This window comes from Mauremys mutica, chromosome 1 (assembly GCF_020497125.1).
Source record: "Mauremys mutica isolate MM-2020 ecotype Southern chromosome 1, ASM2049712v1, whole genome shotgun sequence".
Taxonomy (NCBI): domain Eukaryota; kingdom Metazoa; phylum Chordata; order Testudines; family Geoemydidae; genus Mauremys; species Mauremys mutica.
In genome coordinates, this window is record NC_059072.1 from 99,220,084 (window position 1) to 99,245,895 (window position 25,812).

General features: G+C 46.5%; 2 protein-coding genes across 2 annotated transcripts in view; both read right to left on the reverse strand.

The window, feature by feature from the left end:
• Window positions 1-15,606, reverse strand: part of RIC8B (RIC8 guanine nucleotide exchange factor B) — a 59,484-nt gene extending 43,878 nt beyond the window's left edge. Inside the window, exons 1-2 of the mRNA XM_044987318.1 lie at window positions 15,395-15,606; window positions 10,181-10,228 (exon numbers count right to left, since the gene is read on the reverse strand). Coding sequence (XP_044843253.1) covers window positions 10,181-10,228; window positions 15,395-15,481 — 135 coding nt within the window. The 5' untranslated portion in view covers window positions 15,482-15,606. The remainder of the gene's footprint in view (window positions 1-10,180; window positions 10,229-15,394) is intronic.
• Window positions 15,607-22,983: 7,377 nt separating this feature from the next.
• The window catches only part of RFX4 (regulatory factor X4), a 103,097-nt gene continuing 100,268 nt past the window's right edge, over window positions 22,984-25,812 (reverse strand). Inside the window, exon 18 of the mRNA XM_044980652.1 lies at window positions 22,984-24,212. Within this exon, the coding sequence (XP_044836587.1) occupies window positions 23,940-24,212 (273 nt within the window). The 3' untranslated portion in view covers window positions 22,984-23,939. The remainder of the gene's footprint in view (window positions 24,213-25,812) is intronic.

The following is a 25,812-nucleotide window of genomic DNA, read 5'->3' on the forward strand; positions in this document are numbered from 1 at the left end:
AGAACTATGATTAAGATGGCAATATATATTAACTACTTTGATAGTTAGAAACTAACATCTTCAGGTACCATATCTAGTTTTCACTGGAAGTATGTTGGATATTAAACCCACTGTACCCTCAAACATGCCCATATATTGATACTAAAAATACTTTTTTCTAGCTTTTGTGTATTGGGTAAATTCACATATTACCTTGGAATCCATTTCTGCGCTTGACTCATGAAGACAGATTGTTCCTGTATAAGTGGTCTAGCTCAGTGGTTCTCAAACTGTGGGTCGGGACCTTATTTTAATGGGTTTGCCAGGGCTGGCATTAGACTTGCTGGGTCCTAGGGCTGAAGCCCAAGCCCCACAGCCCGGTGGTGGGCCTCAAGTTATAGGCCCCCTGCCTGGGGCTGAAGCCCTTGGGCTTCTGCTTTGGCCCTCCATGCTGGGCAGTGAGGCTCAGGCTTCACCCCCCCGCCCTGGGGTCATGTAGTAATTTCTCTTGTCAGAAGGGGGTCACAATGCAATGAAGTTTGAGAACCCCTGGTCTAGATAATCCTAGGCCTTGTCTACACTACAAGACTATTTCGAATCAACTTAGTTCGAATTTGTGGATTCGACCTTATGAAGTCGAATTTGTGTATCCATACTAAATACACTAATTCGAATTTCTGAGTCCACATTCACGGGGCCAGCGTCGACTTTGGAAGCGGTGCACTGTGGGAAGCTATCCCACAGTTCCCGCACTCCCCGCTGCCCATTGGAATGCTGGGTAGAGCTCGCAATGCCTGCTGGGGGAAAAATGTGTCGAGGGTGGTTTTGGGTAACTGTCATCATTCAACCGTCACTCACAAACGCCCTCCCTCCCTGAAAGCGCCGGCGGGAAATCTGTTTGCGCACTTTTCTGGTCAGTGACAGCGCGGACGCCACAGCACTGCGAGCATGGAGCCCGCTGCGATCATCGCTGCACTTATGGCCGTTGTCAACTCCTCGCACCTTATCGTCCACCTCTGCAACAGTCAGCTGCTGAGAAATCGGGCGAGGAGGCTCCGGCAGCGCGGTGAGGAGAGTGGCGCAGACCTCTCAGAAAGCAGGGTACGCCGGGCAGTGGAGATCATGGTGGCAATGGGTCAAGTTCATGCTGTGGAACGGAGATTCTGGGCCCGGGAAACAAGCACGGACTGGTGGGACCGCATAGTGCTGCAGGTCTGGGATGACACAGAGTGGCTGCGAAACTTCAGGATGCGTAAGGGCACTTTCCTTGAACTGTGTGACTTGCTGTCCCCTGCCCTGAAGCGCCAGGACACCCGGATGCGAGCAGCCCTGAGTGTGCAGAAGCGAGTGGCCATAGCCCTCTGGAAACTTGCCACGCCAGACAGCTACCGGTCAGTAGCGAACCACTTTGGCGTGGGCAAATCTACCGTGGGGGTTGCTGTGATGCAAGTAGCCCACGCAATCGTTGAGCAACTGCTCTCAAAGGTGGTGACCCTGGGAAACATCCAGGACATCATAGATGGCTTCGTCGCGATGGGATTCCCAAACTGCGGTGGGGCTATAGATGGGACTCACATCCCTATCCTGGCACCGGCCCACCAGGCCAGCGATTACATTAACCGAAAGGGCTACTTTTCTATGGTGCTGCAAGGACTGGTGGACCATAGGGGACGTTTTACCAACATCAACGTCGGGTGGGCGGGCAAGGTTCATGACGCGCGTGTGTTCAGGAGCTCTGGTCTCTTTAGACTCCTCCAGGCAGGTACTTTCTTCCCGGACCACAAAATAACGGTTGGGGATGTGCAGATGCCTACAGTGATCCTCGGGGACCAGCCTACCCGCTAATGCCCTGGCTCATGAAGCCCTATACAGGCGCCCTGGACAGAGAGAAGGAACTCTTCAACTACCGGCTGAGCAAGTGCAGAATGGTGGTGGAGTGTGCTTTCGGACGTCTCAAGGGGAGATGGCGGAGCTTACTCACTCGCTCGGACATCAGCGAAAAGAATATCCCCGTAGTTATTGCTGCATGCTGTGTGCTGCACAATCTGTGTGAGAGCAAGGGCGAGGCCTTTTTGTCCGGATGGGAGGTTGAGGCAAATCGCCTGGCTGCAGTTTACGCTCAGCCAGACACCCGTGCCGAGAGAATATCCCAGCGGGAAGCGCTCTGTATCCGGGAGGCTTTGAAAGCAAGTTTCCTCGGAGAGCAGGGTAACCTATGACTCTCCACTTGCTTTCAAGAGAAACTGACCCTGGGCCTGTGTCAGTTTGTGTCGATTTGGATCTGCGGCTACATGCCGCGTTCTCCAAGTTTCCCCCACTTCCAAAGCACGTTTTTAAGCAAATTAATTGTTACACTCATTATTAATAAATCTTTCTTTTACTTTGCATTTCTGTTCTGGTGTTGAGACATGGACGCATACTGTGCTGGGCATGGTGTGCACTGACGTACAGACCGCTTCCTCCATAGAGGACTGACATCCTCCTGCTCCTACATAGGTCTCTGGGGTGGGGGACGGATGACAGTGGTTCTGCATGAAGGGGAGGGTTTGCAGGAAGGGGCGAGTGGTGCCTTCTTTGCATAGGGGTTTGGATGACGGCAGTGGGCTGCGGGTTTCTGCGTGGGAAGGGGTGATGGGTGTGGGAGAAGGGTGACTATCTGTCCGTGGATGAGGGCTCTTGTTGGGGCTCAGGGCAGCGGATAGGCTCGTGGATCCGTTGCAAGTGCATCGTAAGGGCAGCCTGCCTTCACAGTAATGGCGTGGCAGGCGCTAGGACCCTGGACAAGCATACACATTATGAAATGATCAGGGGCAGCATACACAACACAGAATGACCCTGGTGCCTACTGACTGCAGTGTGTGTGTGCCCCGCAGTTGATCCTTTCCCCAAGTCTGTACCCTGGTACTGTAGGCTATACCGTGCAAGTATGAAACCCCTGTCCACCCCATACACCGAAAAATCCTCTGACAGGAAAGACATGACGGAAACAGTGATTAACAGCAAACATCTTTTATTAATCTAATAAACAGTGGGGGGATGAACCTTGGATTTGGGACTGGCTGAGCCTATAAGGGAAGCACTTCTACAAATTTCTAACGTGAGAAGTGCGGGGTACACGGCCGCTCTGCTCTGGTTCAGTGACAGTTCTCACGGCCTCTACCACCCCTCCGTCTTGTACTTTTGGGTGAGGGGGGCCAGGACTTCTTGGCTGGGGAGGGCGATTGCAGAGACACTGCAGGGGGGCCCTGTCCTCCAGCCTGCGGTCCTGCAGGACATCAACAAGGCGACGAAGCGTGTCCGTTTGTTCCTTCATGAGACCAAGCAGCGTTTGGGTGGTCTGCTGGTCTTCCTGCCGCCACCTATCCTCACGTTCCATGAGTGTGCGATGCTGCTCACATAGGGTCTCCCTCCAGTGTTTCTGCTCTGCAGCCTCTGCTCGGGAGCAGGCCATCAGTTCAGCGAACATGTCGTCCCTAGTCTTCTTCTTTCGCCGTCTAATCATTGCCAGTCTCTGCGAGGGGGATGCCGGGGCAGTCCGGGAAGGAGCCGAAGCTGTGTGATGGGGAAAGTTAGTGATTTCCTTGTACAGATACATTTTGGCGAACAGTGAACACCATCTAGTCAATTTCTATGAAGAAGACCGTACCGGACAACAAGTGTCACGTGGTCTCCAGAGAAGCACAACATTTTGGCCTACGCTCTGATTGGCTGCGCCATTGCACAGGAGAGCGGAGAAGTCGGGAGAGATAGCAGAATCCCTCTAGCAGAGAGTCCTGGTAAGCCTTACAGTACATTATGCTTATCAGTTAACGGATAGCTGTGCCGTCGTGCTAAAGGCAATCTGGAAATCAGATACTATGACCCTTTTGCAGCCACTCCCGACACTGCAGGGGAAAGATCAATGTATGCTTTTCCTGTGTGGCCTACAGCACGTGGCTGCTAAGCGCGGGGCTTTGTTATGCAAAGTATAAGTAAACCATTAAGAACAGTAACTATTCGCTAATTGCCCTAATTAGATGCAGCACTTCAGTAACGAGATTACCCTGAGGCGTGTCTCTCGAGTGCAGAAAGAAAGGATGTTAAGGGAAGCACTTCACCGACCGGGACCCTACGCGGCCATGCTGGTAGAGGCGATGGTTCCCCTGTATCTGAGGATGTCGTGGCGTGGAAGAGTGAGCTTCACCGGAGGACCAAATAAGGCACCTCTTCCTCGAAACCTCCTGCGGAGGGTATTTGAGGAACTGTTTGAAGCATTTGTGGAATTGTCCATGGAGGACTATTGTTCCATCCCAATCTGTGTAGACCTACTGTTCGTTTAGTTTCCCTTTAAAAACTTTTAGATATAGTATTTATAGATAGAATTTATATTTTTGGTATACATGTTTTCGAGCAAATAAATATTTTCTTGTTTATACGACTTACCGCCTGATCCTTCCCCTGACTCTGAGTCCGGGTTCACGGCCGGTGAGGGTTGGTAGGGGATCTCTGTGAGGGTGATGAAGAGATCCTGGCTGTCAGGGAAAGGGGCATTGTGTTCGCTGTCGCCTGCGCCTTCCTCCACGGACCCTTCGTCGTCTTGCCCATCGGCGAACATCGAGTAGGAACTGTCCTGGCTCACTATGCCATCCACTGAGTCCACAGTCACTGGTGGGACAGTGGTGGCAGACCCACCGAGAATGGCATGCAGTGCCTCGTAGAAGCGGCATGTCTGGGGCTGTGCTCCGGAGCGTCCGTTTGCCGCTCTGACTTTTTGATAGCCTTGCCTCAGGTCCTTGACTTTCACGCGGCACTGCATCGCATCCCGGCTGTATCCTTTCTGTGTCATGGCTTGGGAGACCTTCTCGAAGGTCTTTGCATTACGCTTGTTGGAGCGCAGCTCCGACAGCACAGACTCCTCGCCCCACACAGCGATCAGATCCTGGACTTCCCGGTCTGTCCATGCTGGGGATCTCTTTCTATTCTTGCATTGGGCTGACTCCTCTGCTGGAGAGCTCTGCATCGTTGCAGGTGCCGCGGAGCTCGCCCCGATGTCAAAGCAAGAAATGAGATTCTAACTGTCCAGACAGGAAAAGGATTTCAAATTTTCCCGGGTCATTTCCTGTGTGGCTGCTCAGAACATCCAAGCTCGGACTGCTGTCCAGAGCGTCAACAGAGTGGTGCACTGTGGGATAGCTCCTGGAGCTACTAAGTTCGATTTGCATCCACACCTAGCCTAATTCGAGCTAGCAAGTGCGAATTTAGCGTTACTCCACCTGTCGGGGTGGAGTACCAAATTCGAACTAAGGAGCCCCCTAGTTCGAATTAAATGGCTTCCTGGTGTGGACGGTTGAGCGATTAGTTCGAATTAACGCTGCTAAATTCGATTTAAGATCCTAGTGTAGACCAGGCCCTAATTTTCTTGAATGTTCTTGTTCTTCAAATAACTTCACATGGCAACTGGTTCTTTGAATAACTGCACCCACTTATGGTGTCCACATCCCCCAGAATAGCAGTTCAGAATGTTTTCTCTAGCAATGCCCAATAGGGGTCATGCATGTGCTCCCTCCATCCCCCTCCCCCCCCCATCCCCAGGGAATAAAGGGTACAGCAACCTCGACCCCCATTCAGTTCCTTTGAACTGCTTTAGGTAATGAGTTGGAACAACAGTGTCCATCTGTATTATTCTTGTTACAGAGTATTTAGGCTGGAAGTTAACAGTTTGTTTATAGTTGGTTACTTATTACTGTTTCAGTTAGTGGCAGATCAGGGGGGAAAAAAAAGGAGAGTGCAGCAGGGGACACACCAAAGCCTGAGCCCTGCCACCCTGAGCCCAAAGCCAGAGTCTTGCTGCCCTGGGCAGAAGGGGCCGAAGCCCGAGGGCTTCAGCCCCGGGAGAGGGGGCTGTAACTTGAGTCCTGCTGCCCAGGGCATAAGCCGAAGCCTTGGCCCCACAGCCCAGGGGTGAAGCCCTCAGGCTTCGGCTTCAGCCTCGGACTCCAGCAAGTTTAACGCCAGCCCTGGCAACCTCACTGAGACAAGGCTGCAACCCACTTTGGGGTCCCGACCCACAGTTTGAGACCAGCTGAGCTTTTCAAAGAATGCATTATTACCTGTGCCGAGCATGAATGGGGTTTTCAAAAGGAACTGCTACTACCCATGGGAAAGGAGCGGGACTGGAATCCTCAGTACTACGCCACAGCAGAGAGTCAATGCAGATGTCTGCCTCCTCTACAAAAAGAGCTTAAGGGAAGAAGAGTTCTAAAGGTCATCTAAACTTACTCCTCTGTCACCAATTGCATCATCATCATCCTGCTTGGCATTGGAGTGCTCAAGACAATTCTCTGCAGTGCCTCCTCTGTTGGCACTGGCAACTTCAGTCAAGTCCTGCCTCTGCACCAAAGGTTTCAACTACTGAGGGATATTCAATGAGGGAAGAGACATCTGCAACATCCCCAGTGAAGATGTCTTTTACAAATAACTTTGCAGTTCCAAGTAATTCTGTGTGTCTTTTCACCAAACCTCAAGATCACTTCAGAATCTGAATCACCAGTCTTGGAGATTTCCCTGGTTCAAGTACCTTCCACATCTTCTCCACAAAAACAAACAAGGGTACCAGTTACGAAAACTTCTTTGAAACAACACTTCAATAAAATTAAGGATGCAAGTCCCACTTTTATTTTTCAGTCTACTGTCATGGTTCCTGCTTCAGAGTTTTCTTCAGCCAACGACACCAAATCCTCTGCAGCCTCTGATAGGAGTCTTCCATTAAAAAGAAATATCAACAGAGAAAATAATGAGAAGCAGCTTCCTATTACATCTAAGGATGCTCATTCTCACTATGCACCTTGGTTTCCTCTGAACTGGCCACATCTCTTTCACATATGGCCTCAATACTCATAATTTCAGGAGCAAGTTCTCCCACAATATACGGGATCTATTTGTGACTCACAGTTTACAGACTCTCAATTCTAATAATTTTCCTTGTCTAGTTCAAGACCCAAAGGAACAACAAATTTTAAAGTGATGATGAAATACCTGCTCATCGGAACAATCAATCTGATCCTATACCTGATTCTTCTTTCTTACCTGATGAAATCATTGCACAGGCTACTCCACTTTCAGCTGGAGATTTAAAAACTTTTCAGGAATTACTGAAGCATATAATTTCAGAGTAGCAGCCATGTTAGTCAGTATTGGCAAAAAGGACAGGTGCTCCGAGTACTTGAACCGCTCCATGTCAATGGGGAAGGTGGAGACTGTGGCGAAGGTGGAGAGGAAGCAGAGCATAGACCACAGGCCGATCCAAAAGGCGGTGAAGGCATGCTCATCTGGGCTGAAGTAGGGATTGTGGCAGGGCAGCGCACACTTGGCGATCTGCCCCGTCTTCACCTAGTTGTAGAGCGGGTGGCACTCGCTGGACAGACACACCATGGGCACCCGGCACTGGCAGCCTGGCTCACAAATTTGTTAGTCTCTAAGGTGCCACAAGTACTTCTGTTCTTGAAGCATATAGTGTACACACAGTTCATTTGGATATAGTTCAGGAAAAAGCATATAAATTATTTGATATTCTATAATCGGCAGCCCAAGTCAAAGTTGCAACACCTATAATGAAGAGATATTGGATTCACCAAAAGATATCTGGGCTACCCGTGCCTCCATTCAGCTACTTTCACCACTTCATGATGGTGAGAGATATCAGATGCCATTCAGAAAATTTGAGTATTTTTATACTTATTCTCTGCAGCAACAACCAGCGATGATGCTGCCAGATGAGAAAGCAACACACTGGAAAAATCTACTCCCAAGGAGAAAAAACCCCCTCAAACTACATTTTTTCAGAAAGAAAATGTATTCAACATCTTTACAAGCCAGGATAGCAAGTTATCAGGACATGATAACTGCAATGGGATAGACTCAGATTTTAAGGACAAATTATCCTCAGAGCGTAGAGATTAATTTAAAGCTATTTCTGAAGGACAGTTTATTGCTAAAATTTCTCTTCAAACGGCATTAGATGCTGCTGATTCTGGTGCTCGTTCAATGGTTACAGGTATTGTAATGCGACACTCGTCATGGTTATCTGCCTTAGTTTTACCAAAAGAAGTTCAACCAGCAATTGAAGACTTGCTATTGAAATGGTCAGAATCTGTTCAGTTCAGTTATAACATTGATGGAGCTGCAGGTTTTTGCCTGGAGCCGGAGCACAGCTCCAAAGCCTTGTTTTATAGAACTCCAAAACCAAGGAATTTTGTCCTCAGTCTTCCATCTCCAGATATAGGAAAGCTCAATATTCTTTTTTCATATTTTCAACAACAGAGGCCTTCTGAACAATTTAAAGAAAGATCTACATATTAAAAGAAGTCAGCTCAATTACCCTCTCCTGTACTACTCAGTTGGATCAGGCACAGAGACATCAGATTCGACGCAACTGTCAAGGATCTTGTACTAATCTACAAAGATCTATGCCCTTTTACGTCACACTAATTCCTGTCTATCTTTTTTCCTGCAGGCTTGGATGCCATTCACCACAGATCGATGGGTCCTTTAAGGAGGCAAGGATTGTTATGCCATTCAATCTCAAACCTTTTCTTCCTTCCTGCCCCACTTCCCAGTTCCTTTTCAGGGACTAGTCTCATGAGAATGCCACATGCCAGACGAAAGATGACCTCATCAAGTTAGGAGCATTAGAATTAGTACATTGGAAGGGCTTCTATTTTCTTTATTTCCTCATACCAAAAAAAAAAAAAAAAAGTGTCTGGCATTCAGTTTTAGATCTCAGGAACGTCAAATATATTCCACACACCAAGTTCTGCATGGTAACTCTCGCTTCAATTATCCCAGCACTAAATACCATGGATTAATTCATTACCCTCAACTTACAGGACATTTTTTTTGATGGTGCAAGTGTACTCACAAATGCCAAGCTTTATGGCTCTAGGGAGTTATCCATTCTGGCACTTCCTTTCAGAATGTCATTGACACTGTGGGTGTTTATGAAGCGCCTGCCAGGGCTAGCAGTTCATTTATGCATACAAGCATTGCACATTTACTTTTATCTGGACAACTGGCTTGTAAAGGGGAAGTCACAAATGCAAGTCATTGCAGTGGCAAGTAAAGTGATTAATTTATTTTCATCCCTGGGTTTGGGGATCAACATGAAGTAAAATCTGGATCTGTCCCGATCTACAGGAGAACTCTGATGAATTCTAGATTGAGTAGCAGTGAGAGCATTCTTTCTATTGAACATATTTCAAATAAAACAATTGTATCCTTCACATCTGTACTTACTCTCTGCCTAGAATAAGAAAGTTTCAAACTTTTGATTCATATACCTTTGTAAGCCTATTCGCCAGATTGTGTGTCGGACCATTTCAAGCATGGATCAAGCCAGCTTAGAAACCAACACTCCATGATTTGTCATTAAAAGTACTGATTCCAGATCAAATCCTGGAGCCTTGATAGAATGATAGATGATAAAGGGAAATATATGTGTGGGAATTCCATTTGCTTCTCCAGTCATGTCCGAAGCTCTGATAACTGATTTATCCAAAATAGGCTGGGTTGCACATATTACTTGTGTCCTCATGGCGTCTGGTCACATCTAGAATCTGTGATTCACATAAACATACTAGAATTGAGAGTAGTGAGATTAGCTTGCAAACCTTTCTGCTTGTCATCAAGGACTCTTCAATCCAAGTTCTCATGGACAATTTTACAGTCACATATTATACAGACAGAGGCTGAGATCAGACTATCTTATTCAAGAAGCCACAAAACTTTCAGAATGGTGTATTCAGAAGCACAGTCTGACAGCTCTTCACTTCCTGGGAGAGAAAAATGGTATTGTGTACTCACTAAGTAGGCAAATGTCTTGTTTGACGAATGGGAAATGGAAAATTGTCTACTAACCCAAATCTTCCAAGAATGGGGAATTCCATTTGCTTCTACCTGCTCAGTTGAGTTAGTGATCCCTTCGTTTTTTTTCCTAATCAGAACCGCCAACAAGATTACTTGGCTCTTTTGTTATTTTTCTTTATCAGGTCTTCTGGAACTCTAAGTTTCTTTTTCCGAAAGCACAGCAAGGCAAAACATGCATATCATAAGCGTGACAAACTACAGCCGGTTGTGTCACCTCAGTGGTAGCGGACTGTAAACACAGAGCAAAGGAAAGACTGCCTGAAAGGGGGCATGCACAAGTAGAAAGGTTTGTTTTGCTTACCTTTCTTTTCTCCTCATCTGCAGGATCAAATTTGAAAGTGGCCCTATTCTGGAGAAAGAAATAAGTTAAATGTAAAATAATTGCCATAATATGATTAGAACAAATTTCACAGTTTTAACATGAATCTCAATTGATAGGGTGCAAAGGGACTTTCTTGAATCATGTAATCTAACCCACTGCATCCAACTGTGAGACTACAGTAAGCTTGCAATAAGTGCCTCTAAATTGTTCCCCAATTACCTCTATAGTTGTTCTATAAGCCTGGATCCAGGCGCTAAGTAGTTCTAACCTTTACTCCCTTTGTGGTCATGGCCAAGTCACTTAGGGCCAAAGACTGACTCCATTGAAATCAGGAATATGTTTGTCACAATCTTCAATAGGCAGTGGAATCAGGCCAGTGAGATAACTGCAGTTTCCCTTGTGTGTAAGTAGGTATTATCTCCATCTTTTAACCTTATACAGGTGTTGAGGATTGTTACATGTGTAAAACAGCAAGGCTATCTAGTTACTCAGGGCTTTACAAACTAAGTGGTGTATCTCATTTGTAGGTTGGGAAATTTTGCTTTAGGTAGACTTTCCAAGTTTGGGGTATTTTTTAAATAATTCACCCAGAAAATGCTGATTCAAATAAAAGTGAGTACAGTACAAGATCTGTTGACATATTTCTTCAATTTCTAATTTTTACTGGTTGTCTAAATCCATTACCTAGTGTTCTTACGTTATAGGTACAACTAAGTGTGAGGAAGGTGTGATCTAACAGAATTTGAGCTAGTGATGGACATTAGTTCTATTTTAGGTTTCAGAGCAACAGCTGTGTTTGTCTGTATCCGCAAGAACAGAAGTACTTGTGGCAAGTACTCCAGTTCTATTTTAGAATATTATGAACTGTATTAATAATTAATCAGCACTCAAGTGGCAAAAAATATTGTTAGACATTTTTTTTTAACTTGAGAACACCGATTTGTTATTTTAACAATATTTGGTCTTTAAGAATGCTAAAGCAAGATGGAAAGCAATAGAGTGTAAGACTCTTGCTAAGCTATGTAATTTTATCTAATAACATGAATATTGAATCTTTACTATCTCTGTCCTTTAACACTATAAGAGGAAAAAATGACAAGCTGCTACCTTTCATACAAATGATCCAAAGGACAAGCATGATTGCTTTACATGGCTTGTCTACAGGCACTCTCCCTTGCATGGCACCAAGCATTCACCTATGTTGGCAAAAACTGGACATCTAACTCACTATCAAAAGTTATCAGCATCAGTCTCTTCAAGCAACAACATGCTCTCAAGGTCAAATTATGATTCTTTTTACTCCCCTCACATCAGACCTGCCCAACAATGCAAGAAGTGGTAGCTGTTTTTAACTACACTTAATGGTCATGAAGGTACCAGCAGAAGGTCTCTGGGTAGAAAGAAGCAGAGGACAGGCTTTGGATATGTGTCTTTAGGAAACAAAATCTGGCTCAGTATTAAGTGGGACTCCCCCAAGCACAACATCTATTAGAGCTAGATGGTAAGAGTTCAAACAAATACCACCGTCTCATCATAGATATCCGAGTGAAAGGAAGGGGCCCAGACCTTGGCAGCATCTTTTTATTGATATGACACCTTGAAAAGACTAGAGAAACCTTTAGTAGGGGTAAGGTATCTTTGAGCAAGAGAGAAAACACACATTTGGTGTACCCATTGCAGATGAGGCCAGGGAGTGGAAGGAGAAGGAATGAGCATCTAAATAAACACTCTTTTAAACAGCCATCTGCAACCACCAAGAAACAGCTCTTAAAAGTTAGAGAGACACAGAACTGGGTCCTTCTATTAAAGAAATAACTTATCTTCCTACAAAACAAAAGTTATCTGCTGCTTTTAGAATTTGCTGGGTTTTCTTTTCTTAAAAATTTGAAAAGTGTGCCTAGAGTAATAGCTAGATTTCTTAAGGCACATGAAAAAAAAACACGTATCAGTTTGTAATGGCACCCAGCAGATTTAGAGTTCAAAATAAGCCTTTAACTGCATCCAAAAGCATGCTAGAAGATACTTCAGACTTTGGAGAACAGCTGTAACAGTAGTCTGATGGAATAAGGATTTAGGCACCTACTTTCTATGTCAAATGATCTTCAAAGATAGACCACACCACCTAGGGTTGCCAACCCTCCCAGAGTGGCTAGGAGTTTCCTGGAATCGGCCTCAAGCTCCCGGTGGCTATTGAAAGCAATCTGGGAGATTTTAATAGGCCACTAAAAGTCCAGTCGGCGGCGCAGCGGGGCTAAGGAAGGCTCCCTATCTGCCCTGGCGCCATGCGGCTCCTGGAAGCGACCAGCACATCCTAGGCGCAGAGATGGCCAGGGGAGTTTCTGTGTGCTGCCTCCAAAACTCCCATTGGCCGAGCTTCCCAGCCAATGGGAGCTGCAGGGGCGGTACCTGCAGGCAGGGGCAGCGCACAGAGCTGCAGCCTGACCGAACGCTTCCGGGAGCCACCTGAGGTACGTGCTGCCCAGCTGGAGCCCGCACCCCAACCCCTTGCCCCAGCTCTGAGCCCCCTCCCACACCCAAACTCCCTCCCGAAGCCCACACCCCGCACACCCTCCTGCACCCTAACCCCCTGCTCCAGGCTCAGAGCAGAGCCCCCTCCCACACTGCAAACTCCTCAGCCCCACCCCCTGCACTCCCTCTTGAACCCCAATCCCCTGCCTCAGCCCAGTGAAAGATGGGATGGGAAGAGATGAAGTGAGCAGGGCCTCAGAGGAAGTGAGGGGCAAGGCTGTCTGGGTTTGTGCGATTAGACAGTTGGCATTCTTACACCACAACAACAATCTAGATGTCATGAAGTCCACATCAGACAAAAATAGAACCAATCATCTAACCCAGCAGTTCTCAAATTGTGGGTTGGGACCCCAAAGTGGGTCACTACTCCGTTTTAATGGGGTTGCCAGGGCTGGCATTAGACTTGCTGGGGCCTGGGGCCAAAGCTGAAGCCCCATCGCCCCAGGGCCAAATCCCAAGCCCCACCCCCTGGGGTCAAAGTTGAAGCCCGAGGGCTTCATCCCTGGATGGCAAGTCTCAGGTTACAGCCTCTCCCAAGGGCTGAAGCCTTTGGGCTTCAACTTTGCTCTCGGGCTTCAACGTTGTCCTCCTGCCCCCGCCGCCCCCCCCCCCCGAGGCAGAGGGACTTGGGCTTTGGCTTTGCCTGCCCCCCTCCGGCAGGGCTCAGGCTTCGGTCCCCACTCCTGGGGTTGTGGGGTAATTTTTGTTGCCAGAAGGGGGTCATGGTGCGATGAAGTTTGAGAACTCCTGATCTAGCCCAACAAGTGCAAAACTACACTTCTGGCTCTCATGCTACTAGGAAATCCAAAATTATCCCCAAACTCCTTGACTTCACATGGGCATACCCCTGTGGTAACGGAAGCAGAGATGCCCTTTGCCACCACTCGCTAGATGCTTCTTGCCAGCATCCTCTGCTCAGCCTTTTCTGAACTGAGCTTCAGCTGGCTTTCTTGCACACTTATACCCTTATCTTGGCCAGGTACACAAGCAAATTTAATAAACTATGCCTCCTGGATTTTATGAAAGAGACAGAGCTCCTTGTTATTCACATACTGACAGCAGTCACACAGACCACTTGGTCTCCACATCACCTAGTGGGGCCTCACATATACACCAAGCAGGATGAGTAACAAGATAACCCTATCCAAGAAGTTACCCAACATCATATTCCAGGAGAAAAGAATGGAATGACTCAAGCACAATCCCAACCACTCCCCCACCAACTCTGCAGTCATATTATCAAAACCTTGCAGTCACTGGTACTACTACAGGCTGATGGCAAAGCTAAAAAAAAATTAAGATTCTTATTTCTGAATGTGGCTGTTATTTAGTGAGGGGTAAATAATGAGGACATTACAGGGAAGGTTAATAGGCATACAGAATTCATACAGTGCATGGTGATTTATAGCCTAGGCAAGGTGATAAGACAGTCACGTCAGAGTATTTTACACTGTAATTATACATCAGGATAATGTCTAAAGGTCCCAATCAAGATCAGGGCCCTTCATGCTAGGCACTGAACAAACATGGCATACTCTAAACCTAAGGAATGACAAATGGGGGGGAGAGAAAGGAGAAGCTATAAATCACCACACATTTGTAAATATTAACCTGACCTGAAATAGCCTCATTACTGACCCCTCACAAAATAAAATCCCAATCACAAATAAGAATACCATGATTTTTTTCAACTCTGCCATCAGCCTGTGGTACCAGTAACTGCATGGTTTTGACTGGAGTGGAGAGAGAGGGTAATAAAGATCTTGTGGTTGATCTGATTTCTTGCATGGGTGTCATATAGATACACACATACATACACACACGTACTTGGAAAACGACAGAGTGTGTATGAGCATGTGTAAGTCATATAAGCATTGTGTAATTAAATATCTTCTCATGTGGAACTAAGTGATATTTGTGGTAGAGACAGTGGAAGGCACATGGACTGAGAAATGAGAGGAGTAGAGACCAGGTGAAGAAGCAAAGGGCAATATTTCAATGAGGTGTATTTGGGGATCACTTAAGAAAGATAACTGGTGTTTGTTAATTTGTGGAAATTTACAAGGTAAAAAAAGGGGGTGGTTAGAGGCAGTAACGAGGGGCTCCAGCAAAGAACAATGATTATGGGAGGAAACAGGAAAGAATGGGAATATACTAAAGGTATCTGAGGCAGGAACAGGGATGCACAAGGGAAGGGGCAATCAGGAAGCAGGGGTTAAAAGGGGAGCTGGAGTAAGGAGAGATAACAGGTGTCAGTGACCAATGGAGGGGCGTCACTTGGAGTCACGAAGCGGGCAGTTCAGGGAGTAACGGGGGGTTATGCGGTGCATGGAGAGCGGCGGTGTCACCCGGTGTCGGTGGGAGAGTTTAACGAGGGGGGGGGGGCTGGTGAGGGTTATGGCGGGGCTGGGGGGGGTAAGTGCGGTTATAACACGGGGCGGCGAGGGAGGGCAGCGAGCGGGCGGGCGGGTCAGGGCAGAGGAGGCTGCTGGCAGCGCTGTGCCCAGGGAGCGGGGGTGACAGCGACACTGGGGCGGGGGGGGGCGGCTCGAGGGTGTTACACGAGGGGGGGGTGAGTGACGGGGGGGGGTATACCGAGGGCCGCGGGCGGTGGGTTATTTCGAGGCCTGGGAGGGGGGCTCCCGGGGGAGGGGGGGCCGTTACCTTCTCGTTGTACCGGCCCAGGACCCGCTCGAGGCCCTCGGCCCCGCCGCGCCCCCTCACGGCCTCCAGCGCCGTCTCCAACTCCATGCCTGCGGGGCGCTCCCGAGCCGCGGGCACCGCAGCCGCAGCTCCTCCGCCAGCGGCAGCCAACACCCACCCAGCTGCGCCCCGACCTTCCACCCTTCACCGCCAGTGACGCCACGTTTGCCCTGGAAACCAACGGCCTGGCCCCGCCCCGCCCCAGCTGGGTAGGCGGGGCGAAGAGGCGAAGGGAGAGTTCGATCGCTATTGGCTAGAGCGGGCCAGGGGGAGGCGGGCTCTTGCCCATTTAGTCGTTCCTATTGGCGGCGCTCTATTTCCCTCCGCATTCGGGGCAGAAGCCCCGGACGCCCCCTCAGGCAAGGCCGAGGCTGAGAGAGACTACATTTCCCAGCGTACAGTGCGTCAGCAAAACGGCCATGCATGGCGGGACTCACCGCCTATTCGTGATGTGTTGCGTGCTGGGAATTGTAGTCCGTACGGGCTGTGCCTATGGAGGTGTTAGCGGCGGCGGGAAGGCGGAGAAGCTTTAATTATCACAGTCTCCACTGGAGCGTTGACGTGCTCTGTGTGTGCCTTGTCCCCCACTCGTTCATGCCTCAGTTTCCCCAGCCATCATGACATGTCCCTACTGTGGTGGCTAATACAACTACTAACAACATGCATTCGGCCCCGGCTGCAGGCTCTCGACCATTTATGTCATTTTGCAGGAGGCTGCAAATATGGGTCCCGCAAGAGGGTTTACCACTTGTGCAAGTATGCACACCACACCATTGGACAGAGTCTTTGGATTCTGTGGCACACTCTACACACTTCAACCTCGCCAGACTACTGTACCCCTTTCAGGTGTCTGATTTGTCTTGCACACCCTCAAGTTACACCTCACTTAAAAACTACCTGCTTCCAAAATCAGACATAAAAACACAAAAGTGTCACAGCACACACTACTACTGAAAAAATGCATACTTTCTCATTTTTTACCATAGAATTATAAAATAAATCAATTGGAATGTAAATATTGTACTTACATTTCAGTGTATAGTACACCTCTACCCCACTATAATGCGGTCGTGGGGAGTAAAAAAATCCCTACCGTCTTATAGCTGAAGCCCCATTATATTGGGGTAGGGGCGGCAGGGCCCTGGTGGTGATTTAAACAGCTCCAGGCTCCAGCTGCTGCGGGGAGCCCCGGGCCCTTTAAATTGCGGGTGGAGCCCCGCTGCCACAGCCCTGGGGTAGGGGCAGCAGGGCTCCAGCGGTGATTTAAAGGGCCCGGGGCTCCCCGCAGCAACCGGAGCCCTGGACCCTTTAAAGCACCGCCAGAGCCCCACTGCTACCGCGCTATACACGAACCCGTGTTATCAGGGGCGGCTCTAGGCACCAGCAAACCAAGCTGTTGCCTAGGGCGGCCAAATCTAGGGGGCGGCAGGCTGGGCCGGTGGACCTGCCGCAGTGATGCCTGCGGGAGGTCCACCGGAGCTAGAGCCGCCCCTGCGTGTTATATCGGGTTGCGTTATAGCGGGGTAGAGGTGTACATAAAGCAGTATACACAAGTCGTTGTCTGTATGAAATTTTAGTATGTACTGACTTCACAAGTGCTTTTTATGTAGCCTGTTGTAAAACTAGGCAAATATCTAGATGAGTTCATGTACCCTTTGGAAGGCCTCTGCGTACCCCCAGGGGTATACATACCCGTGGTTGAGAACCACAGCTCTACAGTAAGAAAGCAAAGCAGCGTCACTGTCAGTGAATGATAAGCCTGATACCTTTGTGGTGTTACCATCTCTTGTGACTATCAAGAGTTCAGTATAGTCAGTGCTTTTTCCTCAAGTCCCACCTCCTGGACTCATATTATTATGTGAGAATTTTAGCTTCCATTGAGAAACAAAAATTACGCTCTCCTTCTCAAGTGATAACACGGTTGGCTCTCCAAAATTGCCTATGCACAGTAAATCCTTTTGCAGATAGATTAATGATGTGATGAGCGTTTATAGTGGCCTGACTAGCATTAGTGTCCATGGAATGGTAGCATGTCACAACCAGCAGTTCCCTGCTCCACTCCCCTGCCCACTATGTCACGTGCTGCATTAAAAGAGCAAGAGGTCAGTCTGAGATCAACAGGAGTTATGGGTGGGCATAAAATGCAGGATGAGCTCTCAAAACACAAGGGTAGAGATCTTGTGTTTCTATATTTTTTTGTGAAGCATTCAGGGCCGGTGCAACCTATTAGGCGACCTAGGTGGTCACCTAGGGCACTAGGATTTGGGGGGGCGGCCTTTTCTTCGGCGGCGACCGCGGTGGCCAGATCTTCGGCTGCCCCGGTCGCCGCCAACATTTAGGCGGAGGGAGCTGGAGCAGGGGGGCGCGGAGAAAGCCGCCTGCAGCAAGTAAGGGGGGGGACGGCACACAGGGGAACTCCCCGCCCCAGCTCACCCCTGCTCCGCCTCCTCCCTGAGCACGCCGTCGCTGCTTCACTTCTCCCGCCTCCCAGGCTTGCGCAAGGTGGGAGAAGTGAAGCAGCGACGGCATGCTCGGGGAGGAGGTGGAGCAGGGGTGAGTTGGGATGGGGAGCTGCAGCACGGCTCCCTGGGCTGGGGGGAGCTGCCAGGGGGGGCACCTCAGGGCAGGGTGGGTGGGGAGCTGCCATGGGGGAGGTGCCTCAGGGCGGGGGGGGTGGGAAGCTGCTGCAGGGCTCGGAGAGGGGGTGGAGCAGAGGTGAGCTGGAGTGGGGAGCTGCCGCACGGCTCCCCGGGGTGGGGGGAGCTGCCACGGGGGGGGATGCCTCAGGGCAGAGAGCGGGGTGGGGAGCTGCTGTGGGGGGGGCGCTTCAGGGCAGGGGGGAGGGAAGGGAGCTGCCGCAGGGCTCCGGGACGGGGGAGGGTGCAAGGTGGAAGTTTCGCCTAGGGCGCGAAACATCCTTCCACCGGCCCTGGAAGCATTATACACATCTATAGATTTACAGCAATAAAAAACACTTAAAACTTGGTTTCAGAGTAGCAGCCGTGTTAGTCTGTATCCACAAAAAGAACAGGAGTACTTGTGGCACCTTAGAGACAGGGCTGGCTCCAGGCACCAGCCCAGCAAGCAGGTGCTTGGGGCGGCCAATGGAGAGGGGCGGCACGTCTGGCTCTTTGGCGGCGGGTCCCTCACTCCCTCTCGGAGCGAAGGACCAGCTGCCAAATTGACTGAAGACTGAAGCGCTGGCGGTAGTGCAGCAGATCGCGATCACAGCTTTTTTTCTTTTTTTTTTTCTTTTTGCTGCTTGGGGCAGCAAAAACCCTGGAGCCAGCCCTGCTTAGAGACTAACACATTTATTTGAGCATAAGCTTTCGTGGGCTACAGCCCACTTCATCGGATGCATGCACAAGTACTCCTGTTCTTTTTACTTAAAATTTGAACAGTATTTTATGTATTCAGAGCATTTCATAAAATGCACTGTCCAGATTGCAGAAAATTGCCTATTTTGAAATCAACAATAAAAAAATTGCTTCAGAGGCGTCTGCTACTTGTCTTCCTCAGGAGGAATTTACTTATTCAACACAGACCCCTTTCCTGACTCCCAGGAGTGCTCTCTCACTTAGAAAGCTTGAAGAATACTTATCTCTCGCTCTCAAATATTTGATTGCATAGCTAAATATATCCTGAGGCCAGGGCATTAGCAATTACTAATGGACCTCCAAATAGAAACACTCCTGAACATCTTGTGCATGTGTGTATGAATAATCCAGATCCAAATCTGGATCTGAATTTTCTGATTAGGGCCTCAATTCATAGTGGGCTGAACTGGAACCCAAAATCAGATCATCATCCAACCTTTGGGACATAGAGGAACAAAATCCAAGCCTAAACACTAATCTGATTTTTTTTTTTACTCAAACATATCAGTATAGTACCTTCTGAAAGAAATGAAGCAAAAATAATCCTATGGTATTTTTTTTTTAATCTACATACCATATAATAAAGTACAAGCCTGCCTAGACCTCTCTCTCTCTCTCTCTCTCTCCCCAAAATAATAAAACATTCAAATTATTGACATACCTTTTTATTAAAATCTAAAGGATAGACTCTAGATAACAATCACTGGCACTTTGAAGGCACATTGTCATTTATCATCTGTGCATTTGAGTTTACACCTTACGTAGCATATGAAAGATTAGGATTTCAATGAAAGGCAGACAGAATAAATTGCATCTTCCCCCAAAGAGCTGCCAGACCTTTTCAGAGGGCACATACCATGAGCTCTTCCCATGTTTGTCACTTTATCTAAACCTTCCAAAGCAGTGTCTGCCCCTGAATTTCATGGGTTTCAGGGTCAGTCACAACAGAATTGTGAGGCTGGGGAGGTCAGAGGCCATTTTTGTCAAAGGGTAGTGACCCTAGCAGCAAGAGATAGCCTGAACAAAAAATTGGATTCATTCTAGTGAAAGTAGTTCTCACTGCTCTTCCCCCGCTGAGTCTTTTTTCTACCTGGTAATGAAAATCCTGCAAAGTTGTAGTGGGGTTCCACTCCCGAATGACAAAAATCACCATTTTAAAAATGCATTTGTAGTGTTCTCAGGGGGAAAAAAAGGACAATGGACTTCCCCAGACATATTTGTATAGTTGCACTTTACTTAAAATTTGTGGCTACCAAATATCACAGTTTTAGTGCCATAGTCAAGGAGCTCAGGTGGGCAGGCAGGGGAGGTCACTGAGTCGTCTAAACATCTGCTCTGTAATAATTCCTAGAATTACAGGTTCAAATCCCTATAGAAACAATTCTGCATTTCATCCTTCTAAATTAGACGAAATGAGTGTGTGTGTTCTGGGGGAGACCTTCGAAACCAAGGTCCTATCTAATCTGTGTAGCCATTAAAGATCCTGGGGCTCTTTTCATAAGAGCAGATATTTGCTGTGGTGTCTTTCACCAAAGTCCCTCTCCCCAACACTTATGTGCTATATGCTGGCTGGCTGCAGTCCTCCATCCCAGAGATGGTTGCATTTCAGTGGTACTCTATATACTATATATGATTTCTGACTCTCCATCCACATAGGTTCTCATGTGGCTCCCATCATCATGGTATCTGAGCACATCCCCAAAATTCTAAAATGTGTGCGTACACATAAGGATATATTTCTGTTTCACTTCCTTCCAGTCAGCAGGGACTAGGCTTTGTTTGTTTATTTTAACCTGCTGTTTTTGTGGAAAGGCAAAGAAGTGGATTTGGTGCTTTGCTTAGAAGCTGAGGTTCAGGTCAAATCTCTTCTAAGAGTCCACTCCAGATTCTAGCACTAGCGGCAGAGAAAGCTCCATTCTGCCCACATGAGCCTCACTCTTGAGGCAGACTGTTTTGGTGGTATGCAGTTGTTGTTCCAGGTCAGAATCAGCAGTCCATTGGGTAACTTAGGCACTCCTCTGTAAGGGACATTGAAAAGACCAAAACCTTGAATTTAACAAAGTATTTCATTAAGGGTCAGTGAACAGAATGGATCACAGGTGGGCCCTGCTTGGCTAAGCAGATGGGCTGCTTGCTGTTCAATGATTTGAGAGCTTTTAGGAGAAAAGACACATTTTATTTCTCTGGCAGCATTTGCTTTCCCTATGAGTTGCAGTGCACTGATTGCAGTCTGGCTGTAGGTACATATTTGTATGCATTTTATATTTAACAATTTCAATGCCTTGATTAAACAAACACAGAAAGAACACTGAAACCAGGACCTTGATCCAAACCAAATACTTCAAAACTGTAGCTGCTAAAGCTTAGCTACTTATAAACTTCACCATACGTTTTAACTATGTGATATTTTTGTAGTTACCTTGAATTACAACAAAGGAAGATTTGATACATTAAGCCTGATTCTCAGTTCCCCTGAACCATTTGTAGTCATTTACACCAGTGCAAAATGACTGTAGATTGACTGTAAAACAGTACTATTTGATTTGGTAGAATTTTGCCTCCGCTTTTCTCTTGGTGTAACCACACAATGGAGAACCAGAGCCAGATTTTTAAAGATATTTCGGCACGCACCCAGCGGGATTTTCAAAAGTGCTGGTGTTTTTGAAAATTTCACTAGGTGCCTATCTGCAGCCTTAAGTGCCTAAATACCCTTAACAATCTAGCTGACAGGCTCATTATTTGTAATTAGCAAAAACTCATTTCATGCAAATTTTCAACTCAGTTCTACAGTCAATGTGTACCGCTGTCAAAAGGTTGGCCACCTCCCAAGTGCCCCCCTCGTGGCCTGAGATGGCTCTATGGAGGCCTGCCTCACTTTCCTCTTCATTCAGGGCCTTTTTAAAAGTCCACACTGTCCAGATATTCAAAACATTCCCCCTCTGGGGTCCCATTTATTAAGTCCTGCACAAAATCTTTCATAGCAGAACTCAAACCTACAAAGACTTCATCCCAGTTTCAGGTTGGCCCCGCCCTTGGTCCCTGAGGGTCTGACTTCTCTTTAAAGTTAATTTATTTTGCCCTTGTCCAAAGCTGGGCATAGCCCCTCCTGTCTGAGTGTCTATCTCCCTTTCAGAGTTCAAACACTCCATCGTTCCAGTTCCAAGCTGGGAACAGCCCCTCCTCCCTGAGGGTCTGTCTTCCTGCTTTCCCAGTATTGCTTGCCTGGAGTTTGGCCTTCTCCACAGGCCTTTCCCCTGCACACACAGAGCCCTACAGGAGCCATTTTATTCCCTGCAGTATTCATAGGCATATGCCAACAACCATCAACCACTGTCTCCCACTTTATAAGGCCCAGGTGCTTTCCCTTGTGCCCAGTTGATCCTGCTCCCTCAGAAAGGGGCCAGTCACCCTGTAATAATCTCATTGACCTAAACAGGACATTGGGTGTGCATGGATTGAACATTTGGCCCCTTTATTCACTGTTCTAAGAAAACAAAGGCTTTGTTTTTCCAGCACTATTTGGCATCGGCCTTGTTATAAAAGTAATATTTATATAGAGACAAATCTTGCTTCCCTCCAGTGCGATTACTTGCTTCCCTTCCATCAGTGTGATTACTTGAGTGAACAATGTCACCAATTTTGGCTTGTATATGGCTCCAATCCAGCAATGCATTAAGCACATTTGTAACTTTAAGCACCCAGCAATCTCATTTAAGACAATAAGACTATTTAGAAGCTTAAAGTTTCACAAATTCTTAAGTGCTTTGCTGGATAAGGGCATACTCCACCACATTTAAGATTTGTTTAAAGAGTTGTCAGCCGTGAAGGTCACTATGTACAAATAAATTAAAATAAAATATATTTAGTTTCAAAAACTTTTTTATCTGAGTGTGAAAATCCTTCATATATCTTGCACAACTATACAAATAATATTTATTTCCATTTTAGCCATAAACATGGTTATCATCACACTGGGTGTTATCAAAGATTTTATTTACATAATTACTAAAATGCCTGATGTCATATTTCCATTTATTTATTTCTTACCCATAGGGTAATAGGTCCACCATAATTGCTTGGTGCATTTTATAATACAGAAGAAAAACCTATGTTAATAAATTCTAACAAAAACTCACAAATACCTACAAATCTGACAGAAAATGTCTACTAAAAATTCTCCCAAAAATACAATACATTTTCCCACACATACACATTACAGAATAAGTTCAAAGGCACAGCTTTGAATTGTTATTTTTTTGTAGACGCATATTGAGTTATCTTGTGAAGGAATCAGAAGAGCGGTTTTCATACCCGTCGATAGGTAATGAAATGAATAATTTGTTTTGTATTGTCACTTTTACATAATTGCTTAGTATCATCGTATTTAACATATGTGGCTCTGAATCCAACACCTTACCAGTCTCAAAATCCCTTCTTAACCTTGATGTAACTGACCAGAGCTGTTGCATTTAACTAGATTGTGCAAACTTAATACAAATACATATATAATAAGAACCACAGTCAACGTAAGGCAGTGTATCATTCAATGCTACATGTCTTTCTTTTGTAAGGATAACACTTATTTGATCAACGGAAAGGTGCATCAATATACAAAATTATGTGTAAACTGAAGCCTATAACGACACATACCATTTAAGGAGCCTAAAAAAGGAATTTATGACAACAAGTAATGACTTGACAGAATGTCTCTAAAGAACCCAGTAGAGGTGCCAGAGCTTTGTTATGGTCAACTTTTTGTCTTTATCTCAAATTATAAATAGATTTATCTATAACATCTTTCCTTAAAGACTAATTAACATTTGTCAAGGGGTGGGGGGAATGGCTCAGTGAAACTGACATCATAACAGGGCCAGACCACAGGACAGAAGAAAAAAAAGGCACAGCTTGGCCAATATAATGCTCTATAGTAACAGTTTAAATCTTGTTACAGGAACACTCCGTCACACTGGTCTGCAGTATGTCCAGATTATGAACTAAAATTATCTGCCCAGGATCGATTCTATCTTCAAGTCCGTTGACGAATGTTCAGATAAAGTCCCATGTAATAGCCAGATATAAAGTTTTTCTGTCTTTATTAAATATAGGGGCTCATGCCATACCAGACATTTTCACTTAGCCCATCCTGTGGTGGCTTCTCCATTGATGTAGGCAAAGCCAGGAAAGTGTTGCATGTGCTCATATTCAGAATTCCTGCGTGTTGTCAAGGGCGTGTACATGTCACTAGAGTTTCCATATCTTGTGGAGTGCATGGATGGACTTGTGTAGCATGTGTTTGCTGATGGGACTTCAGGCCAGCGAGGAGTTACAGGGGCTGGATGCAGTCTTGGGGTACTGCTCATCAAACAGGGCTCCATCCTGGATGTCGGGCTGTTAAAAGGGTACTTAGAAATAAAAACACATTTTAAAAATGTTAAATACACACATTAAAAAAAAGTTAGAACAGGCAATAGCATACATGTTGCCTTTGTAGTAAGAACTATTCTTAAGGCACTATAAAGGTCATCAGTAAATTCATAATGGTAAATATTCTTAGCAATACATTTTCTTTTTTTTTTATATAACATTTATAGTGTGCCACATGAGATGTTCTACAGACAGTTAACTGAGAGCTAAAGAAAAACAAATGTTGAAACATCAGACTTTAAAGGGCCTAATTCTTCATTGCCCTACACTGTGTGTGGTCATTTACAGCAAGGCAAAGTGAGTGTTATACTCTACCCTTCTGATTTAACTACACTAGGTGCAGGGCATTGGAGATCAGGCTCGAAGACAGGAAGTGATTAGATGGAGGAGCTTAGATGGAAGAGAATGAGGAACAGATTGCCCAGCAATGCATGTTTTGATTATACCAAGGTTGAGGTGGAGCGGTTTGAAGAGTTCAGTAACTTTCATAATAGGAAATTATAAATAAAAGTCTGTCCCCAACCTGGTTCTGGTAGATGTATAACAACAGTTGACAGACTGGGCATGAAAGTGGAAGAGGAATACAAAATCGTGGTGAATCATGTGGTGGGGACTGAAAGGAACTCATGAGTGGAGGAGTGGAGCAAGTAGGTGGGCAGCAGGTGGATAGAAAGACAGAGAGGGATGATAGTACCACTTGTGGGAGGCCATTGTGAATTTTAAAGAGAATGAGGGAAATTGTAATTAATTAGTTTCAGAGATGAAGAGGAAGCCAGTTAAGGGGACAGAAAATGAGAGAAAATGGTACTACTTCCTGGAGGAAAGGGAGCATAAGTATTATTAATCCAAAATAGCCTATAGATTATGGAGAGTTGTGGGTTGTATGGTGATGAAAGATGGGGAAAACTATTTGGAAGATGAGTAGGTATTGCTGGAAAGAAGGAAAAATTTAAATGCAGGATTGGCACTGATAGCCAACTCCCCTCCATATTTAGAGGCAAGGAGTTTTTCTATTGTAAATGGGGAATAGACTCACTGAGTGGAGAGAAACTATAGTTTAATGATCAGGTCTAAGCCACTTGAAGGATCTCAAAGTCATCATCCAGGAGGTGGTAAAGATTGCATAGTAACAGATCTGATGTTCTGGAGAGAGTCACGTGGTGGTTTAGTGCCACATGCATTGTCTTGACAGAGATAGGGATAGTGCAGAGGAGGACTAGTAGAGGGGCAGACTCCTAAGGCAGCAGCATAGGTTGGTGAGGAAGATGAAGACCAAGCAGAAAGTGGATGAACTTGCTTTGTGATGGAGGTCAGCATTTGGGACTGGAGGCCTTGAAAGAAGGGAGATTTAGTTGTTTTAATGTAAAGCAATACTGGGGAAAATAAGGGAAGGAAGAGCAAGGGTATTATGGATAAGAACTGGTGCTAAATACAAAAGAATATGGGAATAGACATACCAGGGTAGGCAGCAGAAGAATGGACAGTGCTAATTGAAGTCTTGAGATAAAGAGAGAGGAAAAATAGTAGGAAGTTACACAGGGAGATGAGAGGTTTCTCAGCCTTAACCAGAGCATTTTC